This window comes from Simochromis diagramma, unplaced genomic scaffold (assembly GCF_900408965.1).
Source record: "Simochromis diagramma unplaced genomic scaffold, fSimDia1.1 OVJJ01000321.1, whole genome shotgun sequence".
NCBI classification, from domain to species: domain Eukaryota; kingdom Metazoa; phylum Chordata; class Actinopteri; order Cichliformes; family Cichlidae; genus Simochromis; species Simochromis diagramma.
The window spans coordinates 7,478,264-7,491,847 of record NW_024386772.1 but is presented as its reverse complement, the minus strand read 5'-3'; the positions used below and the strand labels follow the sequence as shown (position 1 = coordinate 7,491,847).

Genomic DNA, 13,584 nt, shown 5'->3' with positions numbered 1-13,584 from the left:
AATGGTTTCTTTTAAAAACAAAGTATTTTTTATTACTGAATGGGTAACAGTATACCAGTAATACAAGTTTAATACAAATCCATTAGAAATACTTAAATGGTTATGTTTTGTAACATTTCAATTAAAGTTTATGGACTGTTTATTATTAAAATATTTCCAACTTTATATTTACAGAGCAAAACGACACTAATATGTCGTTAATACACACTGCCATATGGCTAATTGTAACACAGTTGTATATACAGAATGTTTAAAACCTGTCTTCTGCTTGAATTTTAATGAGTAATTCCAGTTACAATTGTTTAACAAAAGGAAATTTGTAAAGAAAAGAAAAAACTGGCTTAAGTGTCCTGGCGCTGGGCTGGCCGACGACCGTCTCCCCGCCTGTATGGTGAGTTCCTCAGATCTAATGAAAAACAAAGACAGACGTGCATAAACGTGATGGTGGGATTTCCCCTTCATTTAAACATCAAGACTGCAGCAGACAAACTAAAAATGATTCTCAAGCAAGAAGCATGTTACTGTACCTGTGATGATGTCCTCCAGTGCACCGTCCTTCCCCTCGCGTACTGGCGGTTTCACCTGCCTCTTCTTCAGCTCTGCAATCAGGTCCATCTGGGGCATCTTAGGCATCATTGGGCCCTTTAGAAATCACAAAGTTAAAGAATATTTTGAAGTACATTTCTGAATGACTCATATTTTACACTATTTTATTTAATATAGGCTTTAAAAAAAACCTATAGATGACTGCACACTAGCAGTATGTATAGTTTCTTACCTTTTGTGGTCCAGCCTTGTTTGGAGATGGTGACTCTTTAACCTCACGGCTCTCGCTCTCCATTTTCTTCTTCTGTTCAATCTCTTGCTGTGCCGTCTGCATTCAGACAAGGGACAGAGGATTAAAATATAGCTCACGAGTTATAAAGGACAAATATCAGAACGCTACCACAGAAACTCACTTTATAGGCCTTTATGAAGCGCCCAAACATGGGGAAAAACATTGAGGGCTGCGTGGTTTTAGGATTCTCTCCGAAGTACTCCACCACAGAGCCGTAAGCCTCCTGCACGCAGAACAGTAGATGAATATGTTTCAGAATATGATGAGACATTATTTAGAGTTGAGAGCTTGATAAGAACTTCAGACAAACCTGTGCTGTCTTGCTATCTTTGATTAAAGTGTCCAACTGTTCGCTATTTGTTTTAATGAATTCCTTCAACACGGGGCTGTCATCCTGCACCAGGAACTCCTTTTTGGTCATCTCCATTCCTCGCTCTAGAGAGCGGATATCTTGAAGAATGCTGTCAAGAGAGACTGGCAAAGAAACACAAGTGAGTTTAAACTTTTTAGCAAATTAAAAAGAAGGTTGATTGGTCAGCCTGAGTGTGTGCATGTACCAAGGCCTGCCTTGTCTACAAAGTGTAGCTCGGTGTGGAAGTTGACCAGGTCTGGGTATTTTTCCTGGATAATATTGGTGATGAAATGAAGTAACGTCTGTGAGCGGTCAGTGGATTTGGTGTCCAACAGCTGAAATATGAAGATGGTGAAAAATGTCATTGAGCTTCCATAAATTGAAAAGCAAACAAAAAAAAATAAAAACAAAAACAAAACACTACTTACGAGATCCAGACTCTGCAGTCTGAAACCACAAGCTGCACCTCTTTTACTGCTGTTCATGTAGTTACCGAATGCAAGAACAATCTGAAAGGAAATAAACGGGTTAAGAGAACCAAATGTTACAGTTAGATGCCTCATTAGCATTCATACTGTTTTACTTACCTCTAGGATCTTTTTTAGTTTGGTTGAAGACTTGAGAGACATGGATGCAGAAATGATGGAGTTCAGTTGCTGTGGACGGAGTTTAAAAAAAAAAAGAAGTATGTATGTGAGTAAGTATGTGTTTATAATCCCTTTCAGCCAAAGTTACAAAGCATTTAACAGACTGACCGGCTGCAGCCGTTTGACGCTGTCTGGAAAGTTGCCCATGAAAGTCAGAGTGTTTATTCGCTGGTTGAGGCGAGGAATCTTCCCAAAGCGTAAAATAAATTGGTCTTCGTTGGTCAGCTCATCCAGTGGACGGCCATCTTTCTCATAGTTAGCAAGAAGCTTCATCTCAAAATCTGATGGTATGAATGGTTCGAGCAGTTCCAGGAAGTCTATGGACAAAGATTGCTGGTCGTACCTGTACAAACGAGGGTTAGAGTTAGTGTAGGCAATAAACAGTGTAAGAGGCAGGGTGAAGGAAGGAACAGAATATGCCATTATGGCAAAAACATCTGCTGAAGGTCAATAATGCAAAAGTAAGCACGTACATTTCTATGGCCGTGCAGATATCGGCCGGGCTCATTCCCCCCTTGCGTAGAGTGATGGCCAGATTTTTGGCTTTATTGCCATCAATCAAAGATGTCTTGGTGGGGGCTTTCGAGGTCGTCTTCTTCTTAACCTTGGACAGGTCAGCTGGGTTACCCTGGGCCCTAGTTTTGAAATGTTCCTCAAACATTTCCATATTCAACTCCTGAGGTAGACAAAAAAAGAGCCAGGGAGTGTGCTCACATTAGAATTTCATTTTCTTTCAGGATATAATTTCTGCTGTATGTAAAAGATGCAGAGAGAATATTCTTACCCCCAAGACTTGCTCATCATCTAGCTCGTTGAAGACTGTGCCTGTCACTTGGTTTGGTTTTAATGCCTGCCAGTTTAACAGAGGCATCCTGAACTTGGTCTGAATAGGCTTCCTGCTCTTAGCCCCTGAGAAAATAGAAAAACAAGAGGAATGGTTAACACTTTTCTTTCATCGTGTTTCTTTTTTGGGGGGGAGGGGGTATTCAGGATTCTCCTCACCAGAGTCTGCAGATGGTGCTCCAGGAGGCGGTGGTGGTCCACCACCAGGTGGGGGAGGTGGGGGTGGGGGGCCAGCTCCAGGGGGTGGAGGAGGAGGTGGGGGGCCAGCGCCAGGGAGAGGAGGTGGAGGTGGGGGGGCAGCTGCAGAGCCAGAAAGAGGTGGAGGAGGAGGGGGTGGTGGTGGTGGTGGTGCAGGACCTCCTGGTAGAGATGGAGGTGGTGGAGGTGGAGAGACAGTCTGCTCTGAGCCACCTGGAAGAGGAGGCGGTGGCGGTGGCGAAGGGATGCTAGATGACGGGGAGGTTGGAGCGCTGGCTTGGTTGGCTGGGGCTGGGCTTTGAATGTATTCAACGACTGTGACAGGCATGACTTGGACGTCCAGACTTCCTGAGGCTGTGCGTCCCACTCGGATTAGCCCTTTGTCCTGCAGCTCCTGGATCTTCTGCTCTAGCTCTGAAGGTCCCTGAGGGCCAGTGATACCCAGCCGCTCCCTGTCCTTCTCCCTCTCCCTGTCCAGCTCACGCTCTCTTTCCCTCTGCTGCAAAGTGCTAACCTGGGAGCATGACTCTCGCAGGCTTTCCTACAAGGGACAAGTGCGCAGAGTTGTAGCATGGTCAAGTTTAATTGAATACTTTTGGATTAAACCTTAAAAAGTGGTGACAAAAACATAAACAAAAGAGAGTTTGCTATATGGTTTTATGCCATCATATTTTCTTTTGACTTATTCTAAATCCAAATTCAATGATGGGGTTTTTCCAGACATAACTACTGGGCAAAATAAAGTATCAGCCTTATACTGCTGTTAAATAAAAAATGATCACCATTTGATACATTTTGTCATTTTCTCCTGTAGCTGTTATTAAGTTGATATTGTAGTTTGAAATAAAGGGGGGAGACCACCTGGCGTTACCATGCTCAGGGTTATGCTCATACCATGGCAAAAAAAAAAAAAAGTAATTTCGACATTTATTCAAGTCCTTATTTTTTTTTTTTACATGCTTTTAACCTTATTTAAACAACTCTGTGTAAAGATTACATATGTTCCTTGGCTAACTCGAAGGCAGCACTTACTTTGAGCAGCTCAGCCTCCTTTGTGGCTTGCATGAGCTGAGTCTCCAGTTCAGTTATTCTGTCTGCTGTCTGGTTCTCAATCTCCTGAAGCCGTGCACTCAGCTGCAACACCACACAAGCAACACTGCTTCAGCACGATTTCACGTAATGTGCAACAACATTGCCTCCGTTTATTCACTCAGATTCTTCTATGCCAACCTGAACGTTGTGCTCCTGTAATTCGTCCACATGCTCCAGCACCCCTCCTCTGTTCTCAGCATCCTCCAGCAGAGCTCCCACATCTAACACATTGTCCAAGTAGGCCTGGATCTGGACCTGCAGCTTCTCGCTCTCTGTTAGCTTCAGAGTCTAATACACAAAGATACACAATATTGGTACATCATAAGAATAAATTATCACTTACAAAATATCACAGAACATGATTCTATTTTAATTTTAAAAAAATGTAATTTATGAGAATGAAACATGAAGTTTTAAGGCTAAATATATTATCTTAATGGCAGAAAACAAAATGTCACTATGCCATTTATCTTAATATTAGCACTAATTATACTTTGTTTGTATTTTCAATCAAAGAAAGGAATACATTTCCCTTAACTGTGAAGTGAGGAAGTGAGTGTGTGACAAAAAAGTAGAGTAAAAGTATAAATAGAGTCATTCAGGATGAAGAGGCGACAGCTGAGTAAAAGAGGAAGAAAGTGGGCATTAGAATTGAACATCTGGATACTTGAAGTTGTTAATTTATCAGAAAACTGAATATTTAAGTGCTATATTATAGTATTTTTCTTTCTCACTATAGGCTTGAAGTTGTGAGAAAGAGACATTATAAATTAAAAGCAAAGAAACCCCCTATGAATTCTTTCTCCAACACAGTGCACATAAGTTAAACTTCCATAGGCCTGGTGCATGCACTAATACCCCTTTTGTACCACAAGATGGTGTAGCAAGTCTTTGTCACCTCCAGTTAACACGAGGGGGTGTGGAAACGCCAACAAAGAAGCAGATTGTAAAAGGACAGGTGTCTAGTGAACTGGATGGCAAACAATGATTCATGCACCCTTATCATCACCAGCATGAAGTTCCGAAAAGAAACTATGTCTGGTTTATAAATGATAAAATTGGCTGTTGGAGTACAAAGAAATAAATGATCACTTCGACTACACTGCTTCTTCTAGTCTGGTAAAATTAAAGCAGTTAATGCTAATATTTTCCATGCGGTGTTGGCTTGTAAAGAGAGAGTACATGGTATCTGTCATGAAAGTTGTTTGGCTTTGTTAATAACTTAACAAGATCTTAAGCGACTGACCTCTTGTGAATCTAAAAATATAATACAATCGCTGTATATCATTATCACTTAATAGTTATCTACCAAACTTTTAACTAGGTCAGCATCTGTGCTTCCATTTAACACTTATTGTACTTCAGACTAACACAGAAGACAACTATTCTCTCTATCAATCCTAAAACCAGTGTCAAAAGATACATTTCTATTAGCTGTAGCTTTTCTGGTCTTATGAGGGACTTTAAACAAAATAAATACACACCTCTAGATACTTGTCTAATCCAAGGTGAGTGAACTCATATTGTAGATGGACACGGAAGTTCATGTTCTCCACTGAATGGACCACAATGTTTATGAACTGCATGCAGGCAACCTTTGGGTAGAAACGATGAGAGTTAAATGTCGTTCATGCACACGATCTCTTGGTGAAGCTGCATCCAGTGGCCGTGGTACCTACCATGAAGTCAATGTTGTTGTCATCATTGACGAAGTATTCCATGAGCTTCTCAAAGCGGTTCCTTTCTTTGCTCACCTAAAAAAACAAAGACAAATAAAAGCTTGCTAAATATGTATTTTTATTATTGTGAATATGGGAGGATTAAAAATAATGTGTTAGCCCACCTCAGAGAACATTAATACTGAGAGTATATTCTGCACCTAAGTACGGTACATGAGTTCAGTCTTAAACATAAACATGCATGACTTCTAGACGTGTGCTAAAATTGCGACCATAGTGCATGTGAGCAGTAGACTGTTAGTCATAAGATGAGCAATGAAAGAGGAGAAGTCTGAAATAATTAGATGACTGAACAGTCAAAGTCAAATAGGGCTCTTGCAATATGAGGAAATTGCCAGAAAATGTTTTTTTATTTCACCTCTTTAAAATTGTCAAAGGCAGAGAGAATGATGTCGTGACCTCCTCGGACGAGACACACGGCAGCCAGCAGCTCCAAAACAAGAGCTTTGGTCCTGCCATGACAGAGGAGGATGGGTGAGATGTGGATGCAGACAGTTAACACACTTTATCTCACAGACAAATGCGCTCACCTGGGATTCCTGCTGTTGAGACTGAGGGTGATCTCATTCACGCAGCGTGGGTGAGTCATCACCAAATTAAAACCAGACTAAAAGCAGACGGAAGATATATAAACAGCTGTTCACTCCAGAGTAAATGTGATCAAATGTGCAAGAAACAAGAACTGTTTCTTTTAGCAACCCAGAAAACATGTCATATACTGTGATAATCCATTTTAAAGACAGCATAGGAATTAGGTGACTTTATTAGACTGTGTGCTAAAGCTTTACCTGATAGTTCATGATGGCTCGCAGGCACATTATGCACACATGTACATCATCTCTCTGGCTGTTTATGTGGGACTTCTTATGCATCTTGTTTACCAGAGTGGTGCTTATTCTGTGAAGCAGTAATACATGTTGGAATACATGTTTGAGGGAAGAGAATCTCCTGCATGTGCAAATGATTTGAAGTCGATGCCAGGATATGGTAAGATATGCAGTGAGATACTTGTAGCTTTGACTTCTAGGGTTTGGGACAGTAACTGTGTTTGACAGATGCTATGTAGCACAACATGGAATGAAGATAAAGGATCAAAGACGAACTAACAAACAGTTAGATGACCACGTGAGGGGATCTGAATGAATGAGAGCATGAGAATGTCAATGGTTATCTTTTTTAAGAGGAGGCTGTGCTGTAGCACTGTTTCGGTTAAGTTACTAAACCCAAACCTATGTTTCATATTGTAGAGTTATAATCTTATAAGCTCTAACTTATATATCAGTTAGAGCTGTCACTTTATTTGAGAGTATTTCTATTTCTGGGCTCACAGATTTCCTCAAATTCAATCCTAAATATTTATACATCAACAACTTGTTAAAAGAAAGAGAGGTGTAGCATGGCACAGTTCTCACAGCAGTGGAAACCACTGTGGTACTTATCAGTACCGCAGAAGTTCGTGGAGTTTTCACACCACTTCTGCTTTGCATGACTCTATTTTTTGACAGTGTGTAGAGCTGCTTATGTTTAAAGTTCATTCTTCATTCAAAGGGATTTGAACGGTGCGACATCTCTGGAACCATCGCTGAAGGTTACCTCAGTAACCTTTCAAGTCTCGAGTTTCTTACCTTACAGTCAGTGCACGAGCTGCTCTGGTCATGCCATGTGACTGATGGCTGCTGGAGCTCTTGGTCAAGTCTTCCATTGACCTTTCTGCTGATTTTCCTCTGTCTGACAGGCTGCCTCCATTTTCTATAGCCTCAACCTCAAACCTTAAACGTGTAAAGATAGACATCTTTTTAACATAATCTATAATAGAATAATTACGTTTCGAAACGCAGTCAGATTCTAAAATAGCATTCATGTCTGCTTAGTACTCACGAGCTGTCACTTTGTGCGTAGGACAGGTACTCCACCAGAACATCCAAACCTTTATTCTGTTCATTGAGAAACTCCTGGGCCCATCTTCAAAAAGAAAAGTAAATCATGAGGAGTGACCATATGTAATAGATTCTGTGCCCAGACTGGATTTATAGCCAAAGATTGTAACTTTAGAAAGAAAACAGAACACAGTCCTACTCTAAATATGGAATCCAGCACAGTCAGGTGATTTTCTTTTGCAATCTTACTTTTTTTTTTGACAAGTTGCACTATGAAGGAAAAAAAATGCAACAAAGTCAAAGGGCTAAAAAAAAAAAAAAAACAAACCAGACTATTTCTGCACTGGTTTTACCAACTTTTCCACTTTATGTACAAATGTAACAATACATTGAAGCTTTAAGTACTGTTTCTGTAAAAGGTTGTATATAAACTATATATAACTGTTGGTGCGGTGAAGAACCACTTCAGCAAAGGTGTTGATCAGCAGCTGAAAAATATCAAGTGAAACTAAAACAGCTAAATGGTTTATGTAGGTAAAGTGCACAGACAGTTTGCAGTTTCGCTAAAGTTCACCTTAAATCGTCTTTTAGCGTTAATGATTGATAAAGATTTTCAGGTTGGATTGCATGAAACTGCTATAAAAATCTGGAAAACATACTTGTGGCGCACTAAAAACCAAAATAAAATACGTTACACCTTAAACACTGATAAACCAAACAGAGGCTCATGAAACAAACAGGCTTACCCAATGTGATTGGTCCGAAGGGATATCTCCAAATTTTTAAGGACCTGGGTGGCATCTTGGATCCTTTTCTTCAACTAAAAAAGCAGAAGAGGTTAAAGTCACTGATGCAGGTACATGATGCACGCATATGGAGGTGATACATTTGAAAGAACAAAAATGCTTTCTACTGACCCTACGAGACACCCCTCCTTGATCCTGGTAGAGGCTTTTGATCTTGGTCAGGTAAGTGGATGGGGGGCTCTTCACCTGGAAACGCTCCTGTGGGAGAATATTTTACAGAGGATAGAGTCAGCACATGCTGAAGTAGAATTAATTTAAGCAGCGACCCCAAATAATGACTGATCCAGAACCATATATTACCAGCAAGCTGCATTTGAAGTTATTCTAGTAAACACAACGAGCACAAACCGCTCTCTGTTTCCATGCCGACGCCTCTATCAGTTGCCACCACAGAAACTATGTTGCAAGGTTTGCAAAGACTCTCCCCTTTGTGTATTTGCGCACTTTATATCAACTCTGCCCCCAGTGGAGCCAACGCTGCAAGAATCGTGTCCATTTTGATGGCATATGTTACTCATAAAAAACAAATAAAAGCTCTCACCTGATCACAGACTAATTCCCATTTCTTTTCATTGTCGTATTGACTCAACAGCTGGAGTTTATCTGGAGGCAAGTTCATGGAACTCTGAAAGAAGAAAAATGTAAAGATATAAAATGGGTTTTAGAATTTACATGAAAATGTATTTGAAGTACAAAAAAAATCAACTCCATTTCCACTGATATTTAGCAGAGAGATATTATACTATACGCTATAATTTCTTTGTGTTTCCTGCTCATGTAACAATATGCAAAACAACAATACCTCAGATGCACTTTCAGCATAAAACTGAAAGGCGGTAACTCCTACTGGTAGCAGATGACTCAGTGTTTACGTGTATGCATTGATCGTTGCCAATAGGTACCGATGTGTTACACGCTTTCAGTGTCTACTCAAGCGTCAGCAACACTTTTATTGACTTTTTAAACAATATGACCCATGTTTAGACATTATCTGTGCAGTCTGTTTCAGCTTTAGTAAAAATATCTTTTTCGGTCATAAACTGCACGTAATATTTCTGTTATTTTCTGAACTTCATAAAGACCTTTATACAGACCAAGTATCCATGATTCCAGTGTAGGTTGACTTTTGAGTTGGCATACAACTGTCCAAAAGGGCAGTTTCACACTGAGTTATCCAACCTACAGGGACATGTCATGTGCTAAGGTTATTTCCCCATTCACAGAAACTGAATGAGAGGAGGCTGTTGTTGTTTTTTTTTTTTTTTTTAAAAAAGAAGGTCAAATTAAAAGGAATAAGATACATCAAGGCATTGGTGTAACTTTGTGCTGAACATTGATGGGGTCAAGATCTCGGTCTAAATAAATCAGGGTAAATTCCCAGATGATTAAACATGCAACTATTTTGCTGGTAATAACTGAAATGAGTAAAGAAAATTAACAGCCTATTTATATTGGTTGGGTCTAGTTATTGGGGGGGGTCATAACATAATTAAGAATTATGCCCCTGCATCAAGGAAAAAGGCTTCACTCACAAAATGAACTTACTTGCTTTGATCACTAATTCCCTGTAATTATTTATGTCTCGCTTAAAGATATTTTTTCAGTCGTCTCTCACATTATTGCAGCTGATACTGCACTGGTACTATTTTTCATGTAGCTGATCAAAATCTTGAATCAATGTGATCATTTACAGCAAGTTTCAATAATTTCAGTTGATGTTGGGTGTGGCTTTTGAATCTAGTTTTGTGTACATTCGAGCAGTGGTTTGACATCTTCTGTGCACTTTTTTTTTCTTTAAAAAGGGAGGAGTGAAAACGGAAATGATCTGATGCATTGGTGCTCGAGGAGATGAGGCTCCTTCCTTGGCTGATGTAAGGGAGAGGTCTTGCTGTGGTTTTGTGGTGCTTAAAAAAATGGTAATGTGAGTGCCTCGCATTATGAAGTTTATAGCTTCTGATTTAGTTGCTCAAAAATAAAAAATACTCACATTTTTCAGTAATGCAAAAAAAAAAGAAAGAAGAAGGTTCGCTTCTCATTTCCTTGCTGATGAGGTCAACCATATAATCTCTAGTCTGAGGTTTGACGACAAGTATTTTACTGAAGAAGGAAGACACTCGAGAGGGTGTTGTCATTTTCCGGAGAGCACATTTTGTGTAGATATTGATGAACTGTTAACCCTGGCTCTAAACGGTATTCTCTTGCATGAAATTATAATAATGTTGCCATTCAAGGTTTGTCACATGAAGCAGACATGGTGTGAATTTTGACTTGTTTTTAGAATAATCATGGTATGCTGTTCCAATCAATGTCATTTTTGAGAAAAGACGAATAGTTTTAGTTGGAATAGTTGCATGGATTTATATTTGCTGTGTAAAGTGTTTGTTTTTTACTATATAAAAAATAACTCTCTAATTGCTCCCCACCTTCTATAAAAACACAAAATCATTATTTTTATATACACTAAATTTGTATGTATGCTAAATATTTGCTTGAAAGGTTAAAACCCATGTAAAACTGCACTATTAACACTGATCCTGCGTTTGTAATTTAATGTTTTGTTGGGAAAGCCTATGTTAAAGTACCATCCTAAACTTTGTGGCATAATATTATTGATAATAGCAGGCAGGTGCTTTCCTCTGTGGTATAAGCCAGACTCATGGACGCCACACCCTACAACTCATGGGTCTCAAAGGATTTGATACCAACATCCAGATGTTCAGCGGCAGGACAACCTCAGGGGTTGACAGGTCAAAGAATCTTCAGTGGCTTTAAGTAGATGTGCCCACTTCCAGACTAGTGGTTTTAATGAGTGTGGTTAAAATGTATATCTAGACACTTAATGCTGTAAATCATCTAGCACATAAACCACAATGCCAGACATTATAGAAAATTAAAAATGAGAACATTGTAGGACAAACTGAACTATTTAGATGTAAAAATCTGGAGAACTTGAGCCTTGAAAAAGTAAAACTCTTAACTCATATATGTTACTGGCTAAGATATGTCAGATTAACATGACTGTTTACAATATATTGTCTTTGTTTCACTTTTGTAGATCTGTATTTTTTTTTTCTTAGCATTACTGAAGAAAAAACAAATCAAAAATCTTATAGCTAACTCTATTTTTTCATTAAAAAAAGGTAAAGAATAAGCCAGGATTAAGATAGTCTAAGCATCATGGTTTGATATTTTGCGCAACATATAATCTAAAAGATCGTAATACTTGAAGTTTTATCTTTACTAACTTGTTGTGAGACTGTTGAAAGAATGGTGAAACAGTTCCTTTCCGGTCCTGTGGCCTCCGTCATGTAAATGCATTGCTCAACTTCCCATTTCACCCTGCTGTTGTGCATGCATTTATCAAGCAGTTTCTGGCTTGAATTTTTCTAATCAAACCATGAAGAATTTGGCAACTTGTTGACAGGATTGTCATTGTTTTTATCACTAAAGTGAAATTTTAAGTAACTGATGGTATTTGTGCAAATTTGACTGGAGAAAATGACAGACCATTAGACTCTGACTGAGGGTCTAACGGTCTTTCTAACGTTCAGCTCTTTCTTCTCACTTGACAAATAGCTTTATATATATTATAGATATACCTAGAGAGTATAAGAAATGAAGTAAAGTACATATTGGAGTCTATATTAGAGCAAAGTAAATTTCCAAAGAGTGAAAGACCAGTCACTTTCAAACTTGGGTTATTACTTTAACAATGTAACAATGTAAAATGAAAGCTGATTTGATACGTGTTTTCTGTGATCCTCTTAATCACTTACTTACTTGTGCAATCGCCCTTACATATACAAACCAAAACTTTGTGCAAAATCTGCCTGATTTCATATCCAGTAAGGGTGTATGGCGTGTCATGCTCTCACTCACCAGAACCGTGTTGAAGCGCTCCTCCAGCTCCTTCTCTGGTGGCATGGGAAGTTTGGGTTGAGGAGGCTGCTTTTTTTGCAAGGTTGGTGCAGAGTCATTCATTGCTGAAGCTGCACTGACTGAGTTTCTGGCCTCTCGACCTTCGGCCGGTTCATGCTCCAATCCCCCACCAGCCGCATTCCCCATCACTAATCTCCACAAGTAATCCAGGGGGACTGATTTACGCAAACTGTTTCCTCCAGGAAATCACCGTATCCACAAGCAAAGTGACAAAAGATGGTCACTTTGAATTACAATAGCAAAAAGGCCTAATCAAACCAAGTCTAGGGCCTCTAGGGCAGTCTACATTAATTCTCAGCTTTACAAAATCCGCCTCACACCCGAGGACAGGGTGGGCAATGAAAAAAGAAAGTTTATCCTCATGGCCCCCTTCTCCTTAAGTTGTCTTCAAGTTCCTTTTGAAAATGAGGTGATAAGTCCTGTTAAGGCCTGTTAGAAAGAAAAGTCCACCTATGCCTCGTGCACTGTCGTCTACATTAGTTGACCGAGAACTCCCTTAAATAGTTTAGTACCGAAGCCTGCGCGTGAGAGGAAGGCGGGCGAGGAGTGTGACACAGTCAGAAACCACAGAAGCACAAAAGCAGAAGAGTAACTTCCTGTGCACGACAGCTATAGAACCTGGGGCGGAGGACATGGTGGAAGATAAACACGTAACCATGCAGTAGGTGGGTGATGATAAAGAAAAGATACTACAGGAATGAAGGAGAGCAGACTCTGTCCAGATTTGTAAGATTAACAGATGTCGATTTAGATGTAAATCAACTACACAATTAAAGGAAACTTTGCAAAATTTCACAAAGAAACCACCTTTTTGTACTAGATTTAGTCATTTTACTGATGTCAGTTTGACATGAGTCAAAGGTTACATTTGTTTTGGTATTTTCCCTTCATGTGGTGGTTTAATCCAGACAGGTAACGGTGGTTTCAGCATGACAAGAATTGTCAAACAACACCCCTCTGTGGGTGAAGATGACTACTGCATCTAGTGAGATCTATCCAGTGGGAATTACTTAAATTACTGAGCCTTTCGTTGGCTCAGTAATTTAAGAAGTTTTTGTGTATACAAATGATTTCTATTGAGGAAAAGAATAATAAGTTTATCACAGATGCATTTCTTCGAGAAAGTGAAAATCATTAGCTCTGATGCAACAGGATATTCATTTTCAAAGCTTTCTCTCACGGGAAGGCAACCGTGTTATCAGCTGAGTGAAAAGAAAAGATCAAAAGAGAAGATTGGAGAGGTGTTTAGACAT

At 39.4% G+C, this 13,584-nt stretch overlaps 1 protein-coding gene across 1 annotated transcript; it reads right to left on the bottom strand.

The window, feature by feature from the left end:
• On the bottom strand, positions 1–12,892 carry fmnl1a (formin-like 1a). Its single transcript, XM_040046192.1, has 25 exons — positions 12,272–12,892; positions 8,934–9,017; positions 8,504–8,590; positions 8,333–8,406; positions 7,588–7,671; positions 7,335–7,478; positions 6,498–6,606; positions 6,240–6,316; positions 6,068–6,161; positions 5,650–5,724; positions 5,455–5,565; positions 4,109–4,258; positions 3,911–4,012; positions 2,840–3,419; positions 2,622–2,746; positions 2,311–2,513; positions 1,946–2,180; positions 1,778–1,846; positions 1,619–1,699; positions 1,396–1,525; positions 1,149–1,312; positions 960–1,061; positions 779–874; positions 528–642; positions 1–406 (listed from the first exon to the last, which is right to left on the bottom strand). Exons 1-25 carry the CDS (start codon positions 12,455–12,457, stop codon positions 342–344), a joined length of 3,342 nt encoding a protein of 1,113 aa, XP_039902126.1. The 5' UTR covers positions 12,458–12,892; the 3' UTR covers positions 1–341.
• Between the last annotated feature and the right edge of the window lie 692 nt (positions 12,893–13,584).